The following is a 20379-nucleotide window of genomic DNA, read 5'->3' as shown; positions in this document are numbered from 1 at the left end:
GTGACAACTCAAACTACATTGTCTCAACAATCATGTATTGGGCACCTACCATGTCCTAATTGCTGGGGTTGCCCCAGAAAACAAGACAAAAGACTGAAAAGTTCTATGAAGAAAATAAAAAGAAAAGAGTGGGTAGTGTTACTTTAGCTGGGCTATCTAGAAGGGCCTCTCTGAGGAGGTGGCATTTGAGCTGAAACCTGAAGGTTGAGAAAGAACCAGCCGTGGGAAAAACTGGAAGTGATGCATACCAGGCAGGGAGATAGCAACTGGGGCTGGAATGTTATTGAATGGTCCAGAAACAGCAAGGAAGCCAGTTTGGCTGGAGAGGAACGAATGAGGAGGCAAGTACACCACATGAGTTTAGATGGGGAAACAGGAGCCTGATTATACAGAATCTTGTCTTTTGGGCGGTGGGAAGTGTTAGGTCCAGGCGGAAAAGAGCCAGGCCAAGAGACGTTGTGAGAGTTTAAGAAATTTTATTACATTCCCGCACAGCGGGCTGAGACCAGTGTGTCGGATAGATCCTCTTATATAGGGTAAAAGTATGCAATGTAAGGTCAGGATGTGGGTGCACCAGTCAGTCAAACGAAGGGGAGGGCATGAGTCAGTCAAGGTAGGCAAGGAAGGAGAGTGCACAGGTCAGTCAGGCGGAGAGGAGTTCTTATCTTGCTTCTGCAGGTGCCGTCAGTCTGCCCCAAGCTAGGGAAAAGGCGTATAACAATATATATTTCAGAAAACATGTCCAAGCAGGAGAGATTAGGGGTAGTTCACGCTAACAGGAAGGAGTTCGGATTTGAAAAACAAATGGAAAACATTGATGGTGCCGAGTGATTTATGCTCAGAGAAGATCGCTAGGATCACTGTTACTCAATTAAAACTGTCATGTTGTGTAAAGCTGGCTCCTCCCAGTGTCACCATTCCAACTCTCGGGACCGGCGGCCCCTCTTTCAAAACTCTGGAAACTTACCGGTGACACACCTCCTTCCAAATCCAAGGGAACATGCTTTCTGATTGGACAAATCCAGTAGCGTTTCTAACATGCCTTAGGTCCAGTCGGGCGGAGCCCACTGTGATTGGTTACAAGCTCTCCCTTTCTTCCAATCAGACTTCTACTCGGGAGAGTGCGTGAGTCTAATGCGGTGCGTGTGCCCTATGACTGGGTCTTCATATCTGAGTGACAGAAGGCACAGCCTATGGTCGTGAAGATGCGGAGGCGCGGCCCCGAGCTGCGTGTAGGTGAGGGCTGTGCCCCCGGAAGCCGGGCTGTCAGTGCGCGTTGGACTCAGCGTTCCACCCCCGAGTGATACCCTCGCTATGGCCGCCCCGCCGCAGCTGCGAGGTCTGCTCCTGGCTGTGAACGCGCTGTTGCGCAAGCGTCGCTACCACACTGCGCTGGCCGTGATTAAAGGCTTCCGGAACGGAGCAGTGTGAGTGGGCCTAGGTCCGGCGGGGGCTCGGGGACAGGCCTGGCTCGGGTCAGCGGCGCGGGTTCCCGGCCTGGCGTCGCTGCGCTGTGTGCCCTTGAGCAGCCGTAATGTGTCTGTAGGTCTCGGTGTCCATGTCCACCATCTGCTGTGGGCGCTGGATTCTGGCTCTCGCGAGCCTTCTGAGCCGGAGATCCCACTATGCTTTTTTCTGGGTCCTTCGTGCTTTGCAGCCTGGTCCTCTTGCCTTGACCACCTCCCACGCCAGTCTTTGTATTCCCTGCTTTAAAGTCTAGTTTCTCTCTTTCCCTCCCCCTCCGCTGTGTGCCCTTGGGCCTCTCTGGCTTCAGTGGCCCCATCTGCACAAAGGGAAGCTGGCCTCTAGCAGACCTCTGCCTATGCTCCCGCTACCCCGCCTCCCCCATTAACCTGGCCTTGGGCTCACACCCCGTTTCTCACTCCCCATCTGCATAACTCTAGCGCTAAATCCCCATCTAGCACAGGGACTCCGGGGTCATAAGCCTCAGGAGTGACAGCAAATGTTTTTAAAAGTTGCAAATACAGTCCTAGCTGGTTTGGCTCAGTGGATAGAGCATTGGCCTGCGGACTGAGGGGTCCCAGGTTCGATTCCGGCCAAGGGCACATGCCTGGGTTGCGGGCTCAATCCCCAGTAGGGGACGTGCTGGAGGCAGCCCATCAATGATTCTCATCATTGATGTTTCTCTCTCTGTCTCCCTCTCCCTTCCTCTCTGAAATCAATAAAGAAATATATATATATATTTTTAAAAGTTGCAAATACAGTACTTGCTGGGCAGATTGATTCCACCCTGGCTATCAGACCTGCAGAAGAGGTCTTGGGGTAATTTCCACTGCCTGTTCTGGGAGGGGAGCTCGGCCTCCTTTAACCTCATGCATAACAGCTGTCATTTATTGAGAGCCTATTGTGCTAGAGCTGGGAATGCAGCAGAGAACAAACTGAACAAAGATCTCTATCCTCCTGGAGTTGGCATCCTAGTGGCAGCCTGGCCTGGTGATAAGGATGTGGACGGCCTCAGTTTGAATCCTGGTGCCACCTATCTGTGTGATCTTGAGCAAGTTATTTAGCCTCAATTTCTATGAAATAGGGATGATAATAGGACTTACACTGTCAGATAATTGAGTCAATATGTATGTAATGCTTATGTATGTAATGCTTAGCACAATGCCTTATATACATGTATTACTGTTGGCTGCTGTTATTGTTATATTCACATGGGTTCTGCCTGACTCACTTTCCTCACCTTTTTCAGGCCTCTGTTTGTGTCACCTCCTCAGTGAGGCCATCCCTGAACTCCCCACCTTCTTCCCTACGTAATTTTTCTCCATAGTACTTGTCACCATCTAACACTCAGTAGTTCACTCATGTATCCTATTTTTTTTCCTTAATATTTTTTGTTGATTTCAGAGAAGAAGAGAGAGGGAGAAAGAGATAGAAACATCAATGATGAGAGAGAATCATTGATTGGCTGCCTCCTGCATGCCCCATACTGGGGATTGAGCCCATAACCCAGGTATGTACCCTGACTGGGAATTGAACCATGACCTCCTGTTTCCTAGATCGACGCTCAACCACTGAGCCACGCCAGCTGGGCATGTATCCTGTTTGGTTTGTTTTTTTTTTATTAAAATATATTTTATTGATTTTTTACAGAGAGGAAGGGAGAGAGATAGAGAGTTAGAAACATCGATGAGAAAGAAACATCGATCAGCTGCCTCCTGCACATCTCCCACCGGGGATGTGCCCGCAACCCAGGTACATGCCCTTGACCGGGATCGAACCTGGGACCCTTCAGTCTGCAGGCCGACGCTCTATCCACTGAGCCAAACCGGTTTCGGCTGTATCCTGTTTTTATACTCTGTCTCTCACTAGAAAGTAAGCTTCATGGGGACAGAAATTTTTATCTACTTTGTCCTTTGGTATATTCTTAGTACCTGGTACATAGTAGACTTTCAAATATTTCTTGAATGAATAAGTGTGCAAGGTAAGAATTGTCATTGTCCCCATTTTCCAGATGAGAAGACTATGGCTCAGAGAGGTAAATTCATTGCTCTTGATTATGTCACTTAGTCAGGTTCCAAGCCAGGATTTAAACCCAAGGATGCCCAAGACCAGGCTCCTGACTTCCTTGGGCACCCAGAGTTTCAGGTAGAAGTTGATTCCTGCTGAGCTATGCCTTGGTGTGACGAGGGTGGAATGGACCCTGAGATAACATCAGTTTCCCTTTGCCAAGATATTCTTAAGACTAAGCAAGAGTTAATAGGAGTCACACAAGCCTTGGTGCCAGCAGGCATTGCCCAATGCTGGCTTTGTACACCTGCTCCCACTCAACTCTTCCTGTGATCTCAGGAACCTTCCCAGCCAAGGAAGGCACTTGCTAAGGTCAAGCCCTTGGGCTCAAATCCCAGTTCCTTCATTTCAAAGCTGGGTGCCCTTCATCTCTTCTGGCCTCAGTTTCCTCCCCTGTAAAATGGAAACGAATTCACCTATACAGGGGTTTTTCTAAGCAGTGACCCCATTATACTGGTTAGCTAAGACACCATGCCCATCCAGAAGGATCTGGAGTACAACGGGCAGGCTGATCTTTAAACTGTCATGGCAGTGCCAGGTGATTGGAGAGCTGTACAGAAGAGATGATGCTGATATTTTGAAGGCTGAGTTGGAGTTTGTCAGGGGGGAGAAGGGCACCCCAGGTAGAAGGGATGGTTTGAACAAATGCCTGGAGGTGGAAAAGAATGTGCTGTTTGTGAAGAAAGGCCATCCATCCAGGGAGACAGTCCTGGATGACTGAGACATGTGAACTTTGTAAAATTTAACTCAGTTTGATGTTCCACGCCTAAATATATCAATGTGCGTCTCTACAAATAAGAGCATTTTCTTACATGGCTGAATTGTCATGATTGCATTTAGGAAGTTAATAGTAATCCTATAATGTAGACTCCTGTCCAGCCCATAGTCAAGTTGTTTGAGTTGTCGCCCAGATATTCTCCAGCCTTGATCCAGACCAGATCCTCCAGGACAGGGGTCCTCAAACTACGGCCCGCGGGCCACATGCAAATACAAATATTGTATTTGTTCCCGTTTTGTTTTTTTACTTCAAAATAAGGTATGTGCAGTGTGCATAGGAATTTGTTCATCGTTTTTTTTTAGAACTATAGTCCGGCCCTCCAACGGTCTGAGGGACAGTGAACTGGCCCCCTGTTTAAAAAGTTTGAGGACCCCTGCTCCAGGACATCACATCACACCTGTGCCATTATGTCCTTTAAGTCCTTTTAAATCTAGGGCATCCCTTCTTTCAGGACACAGAGTAACCCTGTGAACAGTAGTAACCAGCTCCCCCTGATTTGAAGACTTTGGGAAGGGGGCTTGGCAGATTTAGGGATTTGCGGGCACTGTTCTGCTTGTGTCTGGGGCATAAGGAAGGGTCCTTTTAGCCCTGGTCACCTGGAGGAGGCTGAGGGGTTCCTTCTTCAGGAGAGAAAGAGATCGCTTTGCATGAGGCGGGGCAAAGAGCTTTCTGGGGCCAGGATGGCTGTCCTGCCCACTGCAAGGCAGGGGAAAAGAGGGGCTTTAACTTGTTAACATTTTCATTTTGTTAGTTTATTTTTTTAAATTACATAACATTCAGAAAAGCCATAAAAAGTTAAATGCTAGAAAGTTCTGCCCACCCTATCCTGTCACATAGGCCCCCTCCCTGTCGATGGCCTCTGTGTGCAGCCTCATGTCTCCCTCCATAAATATTGTCTACATAGACAAATCCATACATTCTCCTCCCATGCCTTTTAAACAAGTTTTATTTTGAAATACTCTTAGATTTATAGAAGAATTTTCTCGTTTTACACACTTTTACATGTTACACACCTTGCTCTGGTAAAACCCTGCAGTGCACATAAAGCCACCTCATTTTTTTTAAATATTTTTTTTCTTTATTTCATAGAAGAGAGAGGGAGAGATAGAAACATCAATGATGAGAATCCTCTATCAGCAACCTCCTGCATGCCCTCTACTGGAGATTAAGCCCGAAACCCGGGCATGTGCCCTGAAAGGGGGGTGCAGGGGGAATCGAACTGTGACCTAGTTCTTGAGTTGACACTCAACCACTGAGCCACACCTGCTGGGCAAGCCGCCTCATTCTTTTACTGCTGTTTAGTATTCTACTGAATGGATAGAGCGTTATTTATTTATCCAATAACACCCCCTGCAGAGAGACCCCGGTTTGCTTCCAGTCTTTGGCTATTTCAAACAAGCCTATAGTGAACGTTCACATATACTCATATGACGACAATATATGGCTCATGACCATTGTTTCAAGGAGGATGCTATGGATTTTTACAGTGTGTAGCCTGGTCAGATCAGGGCCTAGCAGTTGGAGAACTTGGTGAGGGAAAGGCAAGTCCAATAAAGAAGAACAAGAAAGAAAGAGACATTAACATTTGGGGAACTAGGAACTTTCACATGTGCTATGTCCTTACCTGCCAGAAGCAACTCTGAAATGGAGAATACTTTTTTACTGATGAGAACAGGGCGGCTTTCAGAGGTTAAGTCATTTATCCAGGTTTAACAGCAAAACATGGCAGGATTTTGACACCAAGTACTATTTCCTTTCTATGACCCACTTTGAACCTAGACCTAACTCAAAAGCTAGCATTATTTCCCTTCCTAAAATGAGGTTAGGATTAGGGGGGGGAGGAAGGGGATCAAAGAAATAGCCCAGAAAAACATTAATACAGTGATGCTGTAGTAACTGTTTTCTTTTGTTTTTACAGCTATGGAGCCAAAATCCGGGCCCCTCACGCACTGGTCATGACCTTTCTCTTCCGGAGTGGCAGGTACCCACCCCCATCTGCACACCCTTTAAACTGGGAGAAAATGTGGTCAGGCCTCAGTGCCAGGGCTGTTGCAGTAGCTTCCTAGCTGGGTCTGCCTGTCCCCACACCACCTACTAGAGTACAACTCTGATTCTACTGTCACTGCTGGAACCTCCCTCCAAAGAAGACCAACTTCCAGGTGTGGCCTTCAGACCCTCTGCAGTTTGGCCTCCGCTGCATCCCACCCTATTCTCCCATGTTCACCCTGGGGTGCCTTTGGCACACAGGACTTGCTGTCATTCCATACACATGCCACATGTGGTTCTATCCATATGTTTGCTCATGCATTACCTCCCTGCCAGGAGTTCCCTTTCCTCTTCTACCCCACCTTTATTTCCTTCCTAGCAACCCAGTTCTCTGAGGATCACTTTCTCATGACCTCCCTTTGCTCAGACTTCTTGGTCTTCCTCTGATATCTCAAGTCTTCCCTCAAGGCATTTCTCAGAAACCAGCTTTGTGATCTAGTTTTTTGTTTTATTTATTTATTTTTTAAAGAAAGCTCTTGGCTTTTTAAAAATATATATATTTTTATTGATTTCAGAGAGGAAGGGAGAGAGCTAGAGAGATAGAAACATCAATGATGAGAGAGAATCATTGACTGGCTACTCGGCGGGGGAGAGGTGGGGTTCCAGACCACAACCCAGGCATGTGCCCTTGGCCAGAATCAAACCTGGGACCCTTTAGTCTATAGGCCAACGCTCTATCCACTGAGCCAAACTGGCTAGGGCAGTGGTTCTCAACCTTGGCTGCACATTAGAATCACCTGGGAATCTTTTTAAAATCCTGATTTCTGGGCCTCATCCTCCGGAAATTCTGTTTCTTTGTTATGGGGTGGCGCCACAACATTAGTAACAAAGAAACAGAATTTCCGGAGGATGAGGCCCAGAAATCAGGATTTTAAAAAGATTCCCAGGTGATTCTAATGTGCAGCCAAGGTTGAGAACCACTGGGCTAGGGCATGATCTAGTTTTTAATGTATGTAGTCTCACCTGGAGCTTATAAGAATCACACATGGACAGCCTTCTGGCCAAATTCGGCTTCAAGATTTTCTCTTTTTGTATTTTTACTTCTAAAATTTATTTGTGTTTGGTTTGTTTTTTTGTGCTCTGATTCATTTTTTTTTTTCAATTGAGCTCAGTCATTCATTCAGCAGATATTTATTGAGTATCTGCTGTGGATCAGACTGTTTTAGATGCTGGGATACAGCAGTGAACAAAACAATGTTCACTGCCCTCGCAGAGCTGCCTTCTAGCAGGAGGTGGCAGAAGAAAAAACATAATCAATAAGGAGAGTATGTGTGGATAGGTGACATGGGCTGTGGGAAGTAGAAATTAGAACAAGGAAAGAGAGAATGGGGATCAGGAGTGCTGGAGGAAAGGCAGGCTGCAGAATTAAATAGGGAAGGCCTCAGAGAGAAAGTCACGTTCGAGTGAAGACTTTAAGGAGGTGAAAGAGTTGGCCACATGGGCATTAGGGGAAAGTGTTCCAGGCCAAGGGAATAGACAGTGCAGAGTCCCTGAGGTGAGGTCGTGCCTGGTGAATCTGAGGACGCTGGAGGGGAGGGGTTGACGGGGAGAGAACAAAGAGGAAGGTAACCTGGGCCTATTCTGTCCAACTTTAAAGAGGAGTTTGGCTTTTCCTTTACGTGAAACAGGAAATTGTAAGCTCTTTTGCAGGGATATGGTACTATTTGCCCTATCTTTTGGTACTGTGAGAGTGAAGAGTTTGCTGCCAGATTAAGAACAGATGGGTGAGGGTGCCAAGGGCAGAAGTAAGTGTAAAATAGGAGGCTGTGGCAATAATGCAGGCGAGTAACACTGATGGCAGTGGAGATTAGAAATGGTCAGATTCTAGAAACAATTTGAAGTGTTAACACTTAAAAACTGGGAAATCTAACTTGTCTTAGAATTGGCAACACTGGGCCCATGTTCCTATGGGGCAAGAGCCAGCTGATTTCTGGCTATGTCCACTCACCTGACAGATTTCCACAGTGCTTAGTAGACCCACTCCAAGGTCCTCATTTAGCTTTGAGGACACTTGGGTTTACCATTCCTGAATTGATCTCCCAGAGTACACTCTGTACTCCTCCCTGTGTTTTTCCCACTGCCCCCAAGTGATTTAACTTAATTTATTTTTTAAATTTTTATTGATTTTAGAGAGAGAGAGGAAAAGAGAGAGAGGGAGAGAGACATCGATTTGTGGTTCCACTCATTTTAAAAATATATATATTTTTTATTGATTTCAGAGAGGAAGGGAGAGAAAGAGAGAGAGGGAGAGAGAGAAACATCAATGATTAGAGAGAACCATTGATCAGCTGCTTCCTGCATGCGCCTCACTGGGGACCAAGCCTGCAACTCGGGCATGTCCCCTGACCGGGAATCAAACTGTGACCTCCTGGTTCATAGGTCGATGCTCAACCATTGAGCCACCATTGCCAGGACACTCATTTTTTAAAAATTGATTTTTAGAGAGAGAGGAAGGTAGAGGGAGAGAGAGAGAGAAGCATCGATGTGAGATCAAAGCATTGATTGGCTGCCTCCTGCACCCCCACTACTGGGAATTGAGTCCTGACCAGGAATAAAACTGGCAACCTTTTGGTGCACTGGACGATGCCTAACCAACGGAGCCATGCCAGCTAGGGCTGTTCTGTTGTTCTACTTATTTTTCATTTAATTTTTTTAATTTTTGAAAAATGCTACCATTACAAGAACACAGAAAAAAAAATCAAAAAAATTTTAGGTCTCCTGAAAACTTGTGTTGTCTTACTTCTAACAAGAAATCAAAATGCATTATAACATGTGATTTTTTCTTTTTGAGTGTTCTTGTTCCACTTATTTATGCATTCATTGGTTGATTCTTGTATGTGCCCTGACCAGGGATTGAACCCACAATCTTAGACAACATTCTAACCAACTGAGCTACCCAGACAGGTTCCGAGTGATTTAATTTTAAAGGATAAATCAACTACCTACACTACTTAAATGTTTGTTTCTCTCAGGATAAAGAGAAAACTTAGTATGGCCTTACCTGCTACCCTACATCCCCTACATCCTTTGCCCACACATTCTCTGCTCAGATTTTTCTCTGTTCCTTTACTCCCCACTCCCTGTCCCTCCTCAGGGTCTTTGCTGATCCCTCTGCCTGGGATGCAACTCCTCTCCCCTCTTGACCACACTGATTCCTCATCCTTTGGATCCCACGATTATCTCTTGTCAGGGTCAAAGTTTGACCCTTGCTTTGTGATTATATTTCCCTCTCTGATTAGATCATAAACCTCATGAGGGCAGCAAGCAGATCTTTTCCCCCCAGAATTGTATTCCCAGATCCAGCACACAGTAGGCACTAACTCCCTCATTCATTTATTTCTCCTCATGTTCACTCCAAAAAAAAATAAATTTATTGAGCACCTACTCTTTGTCAGACCCTGTTCTGGGCCCTAAGGATGAACAAGTCAGTTGTAGATACCACTCTCTGGTACCTTCCACTGCGATGGGGTGGGAGTGGGGAAGATAATAAACAAGCATATTCAAGTCAGGTGGCAATAAGACCTATGAAGGGGGGAAAAAAAAGGGTAAGGGGACAGATGTGATGGGCATTCTTTTATGTAGGGTGTTCGGGGAAAGACTCTCTGAGGAAGTGGCATGAAGTTAAGGCCTGAATCAAGGATGCCAGCAGCCTCAGGACATGGATGTTAAAGGCCCTGAGCTCCTTGTGTGGTTTAGTTTTGCATGCCCAGTGGGTGAATGCCCTCCAAATGGCTGGGCCTGCGCTCATGGTAATTCCCTAATTTTGTGCAGCCTCCGGGAGAAGCTTCGGGCCATCCTGAAGGCCACCTACACCCACTCTTCTAACCTGGCCTGCTTCGTGTTCACCTACAAGGGCCTCTGTGCCCTGCAGTCCCACCTGCAGGGAGAGACCCACCCGGTGCACTCGTTCCTGGCTGGCTTCATCGGGGGCTTGCTGGTGTTTAGAGAGAACAATAACATCAACAGCCAGGTAAAGATCCTCCCCAGGAATGTGTGTGTGGGCTGGCTGGGTTTGGGGTGGGATATGGTTCAGGTATGAGTTGGGGGGGGGGAGGTGGGTCAAAGAAGATGAGCTCTTGGCTCCCTTCCCAGTCTGAGGATCTGTGAGTCACCAGTCCCTCTGATCTTGGGAAGGTCACCTCCCCCTCAGTTTCCTCGTCTGTAAATCAAGCAGCTTATTGGAATTTTATGATTCCCAAAATCAATGTGTGCTGCTCTCTGGGGGCAAATATGTTTTTATTTTTTTCAAAGAAAATCATTGCAGTGAAATGAGAAAAAAGAAAAATGACCCTGGAATATGATTTTCATAAAACAATATTTATTAAAGAATTGCCTCTTATTCTGTAACTTGCCCTTTTTGGGTTAAAGTTCTATTTATTTTTTACTTTTATTGATTTCAGAGAGAGGCAGGGTGGGGGGGAGAGAGAGAGAAAGAGAAACATTAATCAGCTGCCTCTCGCACGCTCCCCAAACCAGGGATCAAATCCGCAACCTGGGCATGTACCCAGACCGGGAATTGAGCTTGCCACCTTTTTAAAAAAAATCAAGATTTCTATTTTATTTATTTTTAAATATGTTTTTATTGATTTTGAGGGAGAGAGGAAGGGAGAGGAATAGAGAGATAGAAACATTGATGAGAGAGACGCATCATTGGTCGGCTGCCTCCTGCACACCCTCTACAGGGGATCGAGCCTGCAACCCAGGCATGTGCCCTGACCAGGAATTGAATTGGTGACCTCTTGGTTCATGGGTCAGTGCTCTAACCGCTGAGCACACAGGCCAGGGCTTATTAAATATTTTTAAATTATAAAAACAGTTTTATTTTCACATTTTAAAAAATGCAGATTAAACAGCCTCTATGTGCCTGGCATGTGTCTAGGTGCTTGGGATACATGATAATAAAGTAGAAAATAAATTGAAAAGAAAGTTTTCATCCTCCTCCAATTGTCAAGCCACTGTCCTGGGACAGTCACTTTAATTGTGTCTGTGTAGCCCTTCAGAAATTGTCGGTGCTTGTTTCAGTGTACATATCAGGAGTTTTCTACCAATGAGATCGTACTGCTTTTTTTTTTTTTTCCATGGGATGATGTATCTTGGAGACCCTTCTTGTCAGTCCTTCAGCCTTTTTAATATCAGAGCCCTCCACTGCTGGGTGGATGGATGGACCAGGCTTGATTTTACTAATCTCCTCTCAATGGGCATTTAAGGGGTCTGTAGCCTTTTGCCATTACACACATGCAGTCTACATCTCTGTTTGGACGTCTTCCTGCATATGTGTCAGTCTGTCCAAAAGTTCGTAGACATGGAATTATGGAGTCTGTGCATGTGAGCATTTTGTGTTTTGAGAAAATTTTCTCGGTTTTATATTTGTTAGAAATTTCACATCCAAAGGCTAAGAGTCCTGGTCACACCATCTCCTTCCCCCTCCTCTGTTTCCCTTGACCCCTGGCAATAATTATTCTGACCTCCATTTCGAAAATCTTCTCATTTCAACAGTGTTATATAAGTGGAGTCATTACAGTGTGCAGCCTTTGGGATTGGCTTTTTTCACGTGGCATAATTCACTGGAGATTCATCCAAGTTGTTGAGTCTGTCAGTAGTTCATTTATTTTTATTGCTGAGTGGTGTTCCATTGCATGGATGTACCACAGTTTGTTTAAACATTTACCCCCAGAAGGACATGGGAGTTGTTTCCAGCTTTTGGCTGTTAGGAATACAGCTGCGAAGAACGTTCTTGTACACGTTTTTGAGTGAGCATTAGTTTTCATTTCTCTGGGATAAATGCCCAAGAGTACAGTTGCTGGGTCAAATGGTACATGCACGTTTAGTTTTATAAGAAACTCGCAAACTATTTTCCACAGTGACTGTACTATTTCACATTCCCATCAGGAATATATGCAGGCGACTCAGTTCCTCTGCATCCTAGCCAGTATTTGGTTTATCACATATATTTTTTAATGTTAGCCATTTTGATAGGTGTGAAGTGCCATCTCATTTGTGATTTTAAATTTGCATTTCCCTGATGTCTAATGATGTTAAACAGCGTTACATGTGCTTATTTTCCATCTGTATAACCTGTTCGGTGAAGGATCTGTTCATGTCTTTTGACCATTTACTAATTGGATTTTTTTTTTTTTTACTGTTGAGTTTTGAGTTTTTAAAAAATATATTCCAGATAGTAGTCTTTATCAGATTTTTTTTTTTTTTTTTTTTGTAAATACTTTCTCCCAGTCTATAGCTTTTCTTCTTGGCCTCTTCACATGGGCTTTCATAACAAAAAATAATAATTAATTTTGATGAGATCCAGTTTATCAAAAATTTTTTATGAATTTTTTTTTGGTGTCAAGTTACTTTTTAGTTTTGAACCATCTAAGTATATTAATTTTAAAATTTTAAATAAATAATGATAAAGATATAAAATAGTACTATTTAAAATGTCTGTACTACCAAGGCAATCTACAGATTCAGTGCAATCTCTATTAAAATACCAATGGCATAGTTCACAGAGTTAGAACAAATACTCCAAAAATTTATATGGAATCAAAAAAAACCACAAATAGCTGCAGCAATTTTGAAAAAGAAAAATAAAGTTGGAGGTATCACAATACCAAATTTCAAGTTATACTACAAAGCCACCGTAATCAAAACAGCCTGGTATTGGCACAAGAACAGGTATATATATCAATGGAACAGAACAAAGAACCCAGAAATCAACCCAAGCCATTACGCTCAATTAATATTTGACAAAGGACGTAAGAGCATACAATGGAGTTAAGAGAGTGGTGTTGGGAAAATTGGACAGATACATGCAAAAAACGAAACTAGACCACCAACTTATACCATACACAGAATAAACTCAAAATGGATAAAAGACTTTTAAATGTAAGTTGTAAAACCATAAAAATCCTAGAAGAAATCATAGGCAGCAAAATCTCAGACATCAACAAATCAATAAATGACAAGTGCTGGCGAGGATGTGGAGAAAAGGGAACCCTAGTACACTGTTGGTGGGAATGCAGACTGGTGCAGCCATTATGGAAAACAGTATGGAGTTTCCTCAAAAAATTAAATCTGGAACTGCCATTTGACCCAGTGGATTCCACCTCTAGGAATATATCCTAAAAAACCCGAAACACCAATCATAAAGAATGTATGCACCCCTATGCTCATAGCGGCACAATTTACAATAGCTAAGATCTGGAAACAGCCCAAGTGCCCATCAGTAGATGAGTGGATAAACAAGTTGTGGTACATTTATTTTTTTTATTTTATTTTATTTTTTAATATATTTTATTGATTTTTTACAGAGAGGAAGGGAGAGAGATAGATAGTTAGAAACATCGATGGGAGAGAAACATCGACCAGCTGCCTCCTGCACATCTCCCACGGGGGGATGTGCCCGCAACCCAGGTACATGCCCTTGACCGGAACCGAACCCGGGACCCTTCAGTCCGCAGGCCAACGCTCTATCCACTGAGCCAAACCGGTCCTGGCAGTTGTGGTACATTTATACCATGGAATACTATGCAGCAGTAAAAAAAGAAGAATCTCTTACCCTTTGAGACAGCATGGAGGGACCTGGAGAGTGTCATGCTAAGTGAAATAAGTCAGTCAGAGGAAGATAAGTATCACATGATCACACTCATATGGAATCTAAGTAACAGAATAAATTGATGAATGGAGTGGATCCAAAGACATGGAAGCATGGAACAGAATGCAGAATCTCATAGGGAGGGTGGGTGGGTGGGAGGTAATCAACCAAAGACCTTATATACATACTAGAGGCCTGATGCACGAAATTTCTGCAAGAGTAGGCCTTCCTTCCCCTGGCTGCCGGCACTGGCTTCCCTCGCAGCCCCGGCTTCGTCTGGAAGGTCGTCCGGAAGGATGTCCGGTCTAATTAGCATATTACGCTTTTATTATTATAGATATGCATAACCCATGGACACAGACAATAGGGTGCTAAAGACTAGGGGTGGCGGGGGGTGTAGGCTGGAGGGGGTCAATGGGGGGAAAAGGGGAACATATGTAATACTTTCAGCAATAAAGAATTATTTTTTAAAAATAAAGTGGGGTAACAACCTTAAAAAAATAAATAATATAGTACTATTAAAATGTCTGATACCACTTCATCTTGCACACCAACTTTGAAAAACACCTATCCATGCATGGGGGTGGGCAGAAGGTTCCCAGTGGCTGTGCACACCTGTAATCCCCTGTCATTCCCTCCCTGCAGATCAACATGTACCTGCTGTCACGCGTCCTATTTGCCCTGTGCCGCCTGGGAGTGGAGAAGGGCTACATTCCCGAACCCAAGTGGGACCCATTCCCATTGTTCACCGCGTTAGTGTGGGGGCTGGTGCTGTGGCTCTTTGAATACCACCGGCCCACGCTGCAGCCCTCACTGCAGTCCTCTATGACCTACCTGTACGAGGATAGCAATGTGTGGCATGACATCTCGGACTTCCTCATCTACAACAAGAGCCGTCCCTCAGAGTAACACAGCCCTGAGGTGCTTATGGGGGCTTCTACCTGAGTAGGCTCTGGGCGGTGTCCAGTTGTGGCTTGAGATTGGCTCCATCAGTGAAACCTCCCAGAGGATCCTGCTTTCTCAAGATCATGGCTCTCAGACTCCAACTTTCATTAACCCAGGGTTCCATTGTCCAAAGCAGAAGCACCAATTTTCCAATCTCATTAGGTACTCTTGAATGGTGGAGTAAGAGGCTGAGTCAGGCTGAGGAACCTAAGGCATGGTTCCAGCGTATTGCTCACTTCTGTGAGACCTGGGAAAGTCACCCTTCTCTCTAGGCCTCAGGGGTCATGAAGCTCAGAGGAGGGCCCTGAAATCTCTTTCTGGTGGGTATGTTCTTTGACTGTTCTTATGCTGGTGGGCAGTGGGTTTGCAAATATGTTTTTACAAAATATTAAGTTCCTTTTCTCAAGTGTTCTATTGGAGAAGCTCTAGAGTTTCACTGTCCAATAGAAACATAATGACAGTCATATATGTAATTGAAATTTTTCTAGTAGCCACATTAAAAAAAAAAAGTGGGAAGAAGCAGATGAGATTAATCTTGATATATTTTAGCCCAAATTTCTAAAATATTATCATTTCAACATGTAATTACTATGAAAATAAGGTCTTTTATATTCTTTTTTCTTATGTGGAGTCATCAAAATCAAGTAGGTGTTTTACATTTACGGCACGCCTCAATTTAGACCAGTCACATTTCAAGGCTCAGTAAGTAGCCACATGTGGCTAGTCGTGGCTGTATTGGACTGTACAGATATAGAACACTTCTATCATCACAGAAAATTCGAGTGGGCATTGCAGATATAGAGCTAGAGGACATGGGTTGGAGTTCCCACTCCATCACTGTGTAATTTTGAGGAAGGTTCGTGACCTCCCAGAGCCTCAGTTTCTTGTAAAATGAGAATAATTGTAATAATACCCGGTGTCCATGTTGGACTTGAATAACTACAACTGCTGCTACCCACACTAATCATTTAATGAGCTCCTACTTCCTCCTGGGTGCTTTGCACATACTTTTTAAATCCGTACAATGACCTTACAGGTCTGTATTTTGATTTTCATTCTACAGATGTGGAAACAAAATCAGAGAAGGGAAGTAACTTGCCCAAGATATACAGTTAGTATGGTAGCCCTATCAGGGTTTGAACCCAGATTTATCTGATTTCAAAGCCTATGTGTTCTTAAGTGCCTTACTTTAAATTTAGGAACCTAAGCTAAGCTATGCAAATGTTAGCTTGTTCTAGGGTCTGTTTCAGAAGGGGGTACAAACTCAAATGCCTACAGGGGCCTGACAGTGGCATAAATGATCATGTTCTGGGTGCTATGTTGTAGGGACTGATGGGAACGTGGTGGACTGGAGACGCCTGTGCCAGTCTGATATTTTAAAACCAAGCTGGACAAACCAATCAGGTCTCCAGGAAGATTTGGTCTGTGACCCACTAATTGGAGTCCCTTGGCCTAATAGGAATATCTCAGTCTCTTTATATTTTAGAACTTACTAGTAGAAATGTACACATGAGTCACTGGAGATCGTATTAAAATGCAAATTCTGATTCAGTGGGTTTGGGGTGGGGCCTGAATATTCTGCCTGTCTCTCAGACGCCCAGGTGCTGCTGCTGCTGCTGCTGCTGCTGCTGCTGCTCTGAGCCACACCTTAAGTAGCAGAGTAGCAGGGGATGATATGGGGCCAACTGCTATCCCATGTGACACATGTGGAAACTGAACTAAACAGAGCTGAGCTGTTAGGTAACAGAGCAGGGATTAGGTCTGATTCTGACAGCTGTGTTCTCAGCCACGATGTTGCACTGCCAGCCTGGAGAAAGTGATCTTGAAGGTCCCTTAGTTCATTCTGTGGAGGATGACTGAGATCCTAAGGTTATGGGAGAGGAGGGGGTCATCACCAGCAAGTGGGTTTTATGGCAGATGTAGGGGGGCCCTGCCCATATCTCTTCTAGTTTACCATGTTAGTGCACACCAGCAGCTTTTCCAACAGCCACCCCTTGTGTCTTTCTGCCTGAGGGCATCACTTGCCACTGGCACCTGCTTTGCCACCCTGCAGCAGACCTGCAGTGCTGGACGATTAACACATCCAGGGCACAGCTCTCAATCAATGCCTGATAAATAGCCCCACTCCCACTCCCCTCGCCCAGTAGGCATGCTCCACTCTGGCTCTCAGGGCCCCCCGGCAGGACTGAGCTCCTCTTGTCCACAGTGGTCACTTGCTCGGTAACACCTCCTTTCTTGTCTCCCTTCCTCATGCCCCTACCAGTGCTTCCTGGGACCACTTCCGATGTAGCCCACTTGCACTCAAATTCTTGTCTTGGGGTCTGCTGTCGGAGAACCCAAACGAAAATTGGCCTCTGGTATAGCAGGTTGAGAGGTAGTATAACATGGTGGCTGGGGACATAGGCTTTGTAGCCAATGTCTGGGCTCAGCTCTGGTTCTGTTGTTTCCTAGGGCAAGTGACTTAACTATTGTGTACCTGTGTTTCATCATCTGTAAAGAAGGTGTTCTGTAGGGTGATCTGGAGGATTAAATGTGACACATGAAGTAAGCACTCGGTACATGTTTGCTGTTATTTCTAATAGTGTTCAAACATAGAAGGAAGCGTGGTCCTGAGAACTGTCGTGCCCGCCAGCTGAAGGTAAAGCCTTGGCTGCCTGCCCTCCCCACATCCCCCCACTGCCACTGGGGGTTGGCCAGCTCTGCCACCGACTGTCTCTGCTCTCTAAGAATAGGTTTCCCTGACAGATGGCATCTCTCTGGATCCTGCCAGAGCATCTGGTGCCTCCAACTGCTCACTCCAGGGAGGAAAGCGGTGTGGACCTTGCTGAGGAGCAGAGTGCTGGCTTCCAGCAGACCTGAAAGGAGTCCCCACTCGGCTCCTTCCTAAGATCAGTAAAATGGGCATTGCCAAAGGGCCCTTGGCACACAGTAGGCACTCCATAAATGCTGGTTCCTTAAACAGCACAGTGGTTTAGCCTGTTTGCTTATTAAGCATCCGCCACTTTCCTACAAAACCTTCTGGGGCTGTAAATAATAACTTAATTTTAAAAATATTTTTTATTTAATAAAGAATTTAAAGATTTAAAAAATATATTTTTTATTGATTTGAGAGAGAGAGAGAGCGAGCAAGAGAGAGAGAGAGAGACAGACATCGACGTGAGAGTGTAACATCGATCAGCTGCCTCTGAGCCCACAATCTGAGCATGTGTCCTGACTGGGAATCAAACCAAATACCTTTTGGTGCACTGGACGATGCCCAACCAACTAAGCCACACCAGCCAGGGTTGTAGACAATAACTTTTACATTAATAATATGTACACATAGTACAAAATTTAAATGGTATAAAAGTTGTGTAATAGAAAAGTCAGGTTCCATCCTACAACCCAAGCTCCTCCCCTCTTGCCAGGGCCACTCACTGTTAACACTTTCCAGTACTGCCTTCCAGAGATATTCCGTGCACAGCCCCCTATCCTTGTCTCATAAGAACCTGTTACATTACACTGTCATCTCAACAACTTTGGCATTTCCTCTCTGTCCTCTGCATTGTTAGTTTCTCTTTGATTAACAATCTGATATGCGTTCTTTCTTTGAGCTGGTTCCCTCAACTCAACCCCTACCCCCCAAATATCTTGGGCAGATTCTTACTGTAATGAGCATGAAGATGAACCACCCTAGATATCCTGAGCCTTATCAGAGACAACACCTAACATTCAGGCTCACGGAACACCAAGTGAAAGAAGAAAGACAAAGCTGAAGGTAATTTGGGGCCCTTCTGCTTCTCTGCTCCCAAATTAGAGATCTTTCAGTGAACCTATATGAGAGCAATGATTCACAGGCTGAGATGCCAAGAAATTGCCTCATGATGCTCGCTGCTCCCACCTTCCACAGGCTCTAGAAAGGATTCAGGAGATGGTGTTTCTTTATATATTGTTCACTTCTCCCACTCCCACGAGTGCATTTTGGGTTTATAAGAATCAGGCTTTAAACTTAAACCAGAACATTGTGCTGTGCTCCACTTCCTGGAACGAACCCCACCTGTCCACAATCTGTGACTTCAGATAGGTTTCTTGTTTTAATGGGTCATTAGAGAGTATTTATTTAAAAAAAACAAACAAAAAAAAGTCATCCCCTCCCCCCCCCGCCCTTGTCTAGTCCAGATTCATAGGGAGAGAGTGTGTCTTGCTTCAGCCTTGAAGAGCATTTTGGGTGAGAAGTTTAATTTTAACCAAAAAGTGTCCTGAAGGACTCACTCTTGTGAGCTGGAGGCCACACGGTCAGGCAGAGGACAGAGGGAAAGCTGGGTGTTCTTCTGAGTATTATTTTTAATTGAGTTTAGAGAGAGGAAGGGGAGAGAGAGAGAGGTCTGTTGTTCCACTCAGTTATGCATTCATTGATTGATTCTTGTACGTGTCCTGACCAACCCCACAACCTTGGTATATCAGGATGAAGCTCTAACCAACTGAGCTATGTGGCCAGGGCTCTATTGTTTTTAGAAAGGGCTTTCTAACGGAGGGCTCCCCATTTTCTGTACAAGTCTCTGCTCAAAGCTGCTGCAGAAATCACGATTTTATACAGAAGACAGGAAATAGAGGCTATGGGGTCTCTTTTGGAAACCTGGTTCTCACTGCTCTTCCGGGCTTCTCCCTTCAGCCTCTGTTCGTGGGCTGCATGTCAGCTGAGAGAAGGGTCAGGGACAGGCCTCATCAGCTCTTTTAGGTTACCTTTTATGTGTGTGTCATGAACCCCTTTGGCATCTGGTGAAACCTATGGACCCTTCTCTTAATGCTGTTTTTAAAACCTATAAAACAAAATACATAGGATTTTAAAAAGAACAATTACATTGAATTTTGAAATAATAATCAAAATAGTTTTAAATATATTTTTATTGATTTCAGAGAGGAAGGGAGAGGGAGAGAGAGATAGAAACATCAATGATGAGAGAGAATCATTGATTGGCTGCCTCCTGCACGCTCCACACTGGGGATCAAGCCCACAACCCAGGCATATGCCCTGACCCGGGAATCAAACCGGTGACCTCTTGGTTCCTGGGTCGACATTCCACTGCTGAGCCACACCTGGCTGGGCCACACTTTCTTTTTTTTTATCTCATTAAAGAACAATGGTCCAAAACTACCATGATTTCATAGATGCAATAGCACAAATAATGTCACAATACCTGCAGCAACTGTAGCAGGATATGGAAATAGCTGTGATTTCTATTGGTGATAAAGTCCCAGCTACTGCTAATAAGCCTCTGGTTTGTTGTCAACATTTAGAATCGATGAAAATGTTACATTGCAGTCAGAGGCTAGTGAAAATATAGGTGTAATTTTTTTTTTCCTGTTTAAGTTCATGGATTTCAGATTCAAAATTCCTACTTGAGAGTTATCTTCCCAGTCTGACCACATGGCAGCTGCCATTATTTTAGCAGACCCTGGGCACGGAATAATGAAAATAATGGCTAATGCTGGCTGATCCCGTACTGAG

At 44.7% G+C, this 20379-nt stretch overlaps 1 protein-coding gene across 1 annotated transcript; it reads left to right on the top strand.

Moving 5' to 3' along the window:
• Positions 1-1264: 1264 nt before the first annotated feature.
• Positions 1265-19912, top strand: PXMP4 (peroxisomal membrane protein 4). The gene is made up of 4 exons (XM_070420158.1): positions 1265-1427; positions 6228-6290; positions 10127-10325; positions 14592-19912. The coding sequence occupies exons 1-4, from the start codon at positions 1315-1317 to the stop codon at positions 14853-14855; spliced, it is 639 nt and encodes a 212-aa protein (XP_070276259.1). The 5' UTR covers positions 1265-1314; the 3' UTR covers positions 14856-19912.
• Positions 19913-20379: the final 467 nt, after the last annotated feature.

Source organism: Myotis yumanensis, unplaced genomic scaffold (genome assembly GCF_028538775.1).
Source record: "Myotis yumanensis isolate MYYU_CA2020_CCGP unplaced genomic scaffold, mMyoYum1.0.hap1 SCAF_7, whole genome shotgun sequence".
NCBI lineage: Eukaryota > Metazoa > Chordata > Mammalia > Chiroptera > Vespertilionidae > Myotis > Myotis yumanensis.
The sequence above is the reverse complement of the archived record's forward strand: the minus strand, read 5'-3'. Positions and strand labels throughout refer to the sequence as shown.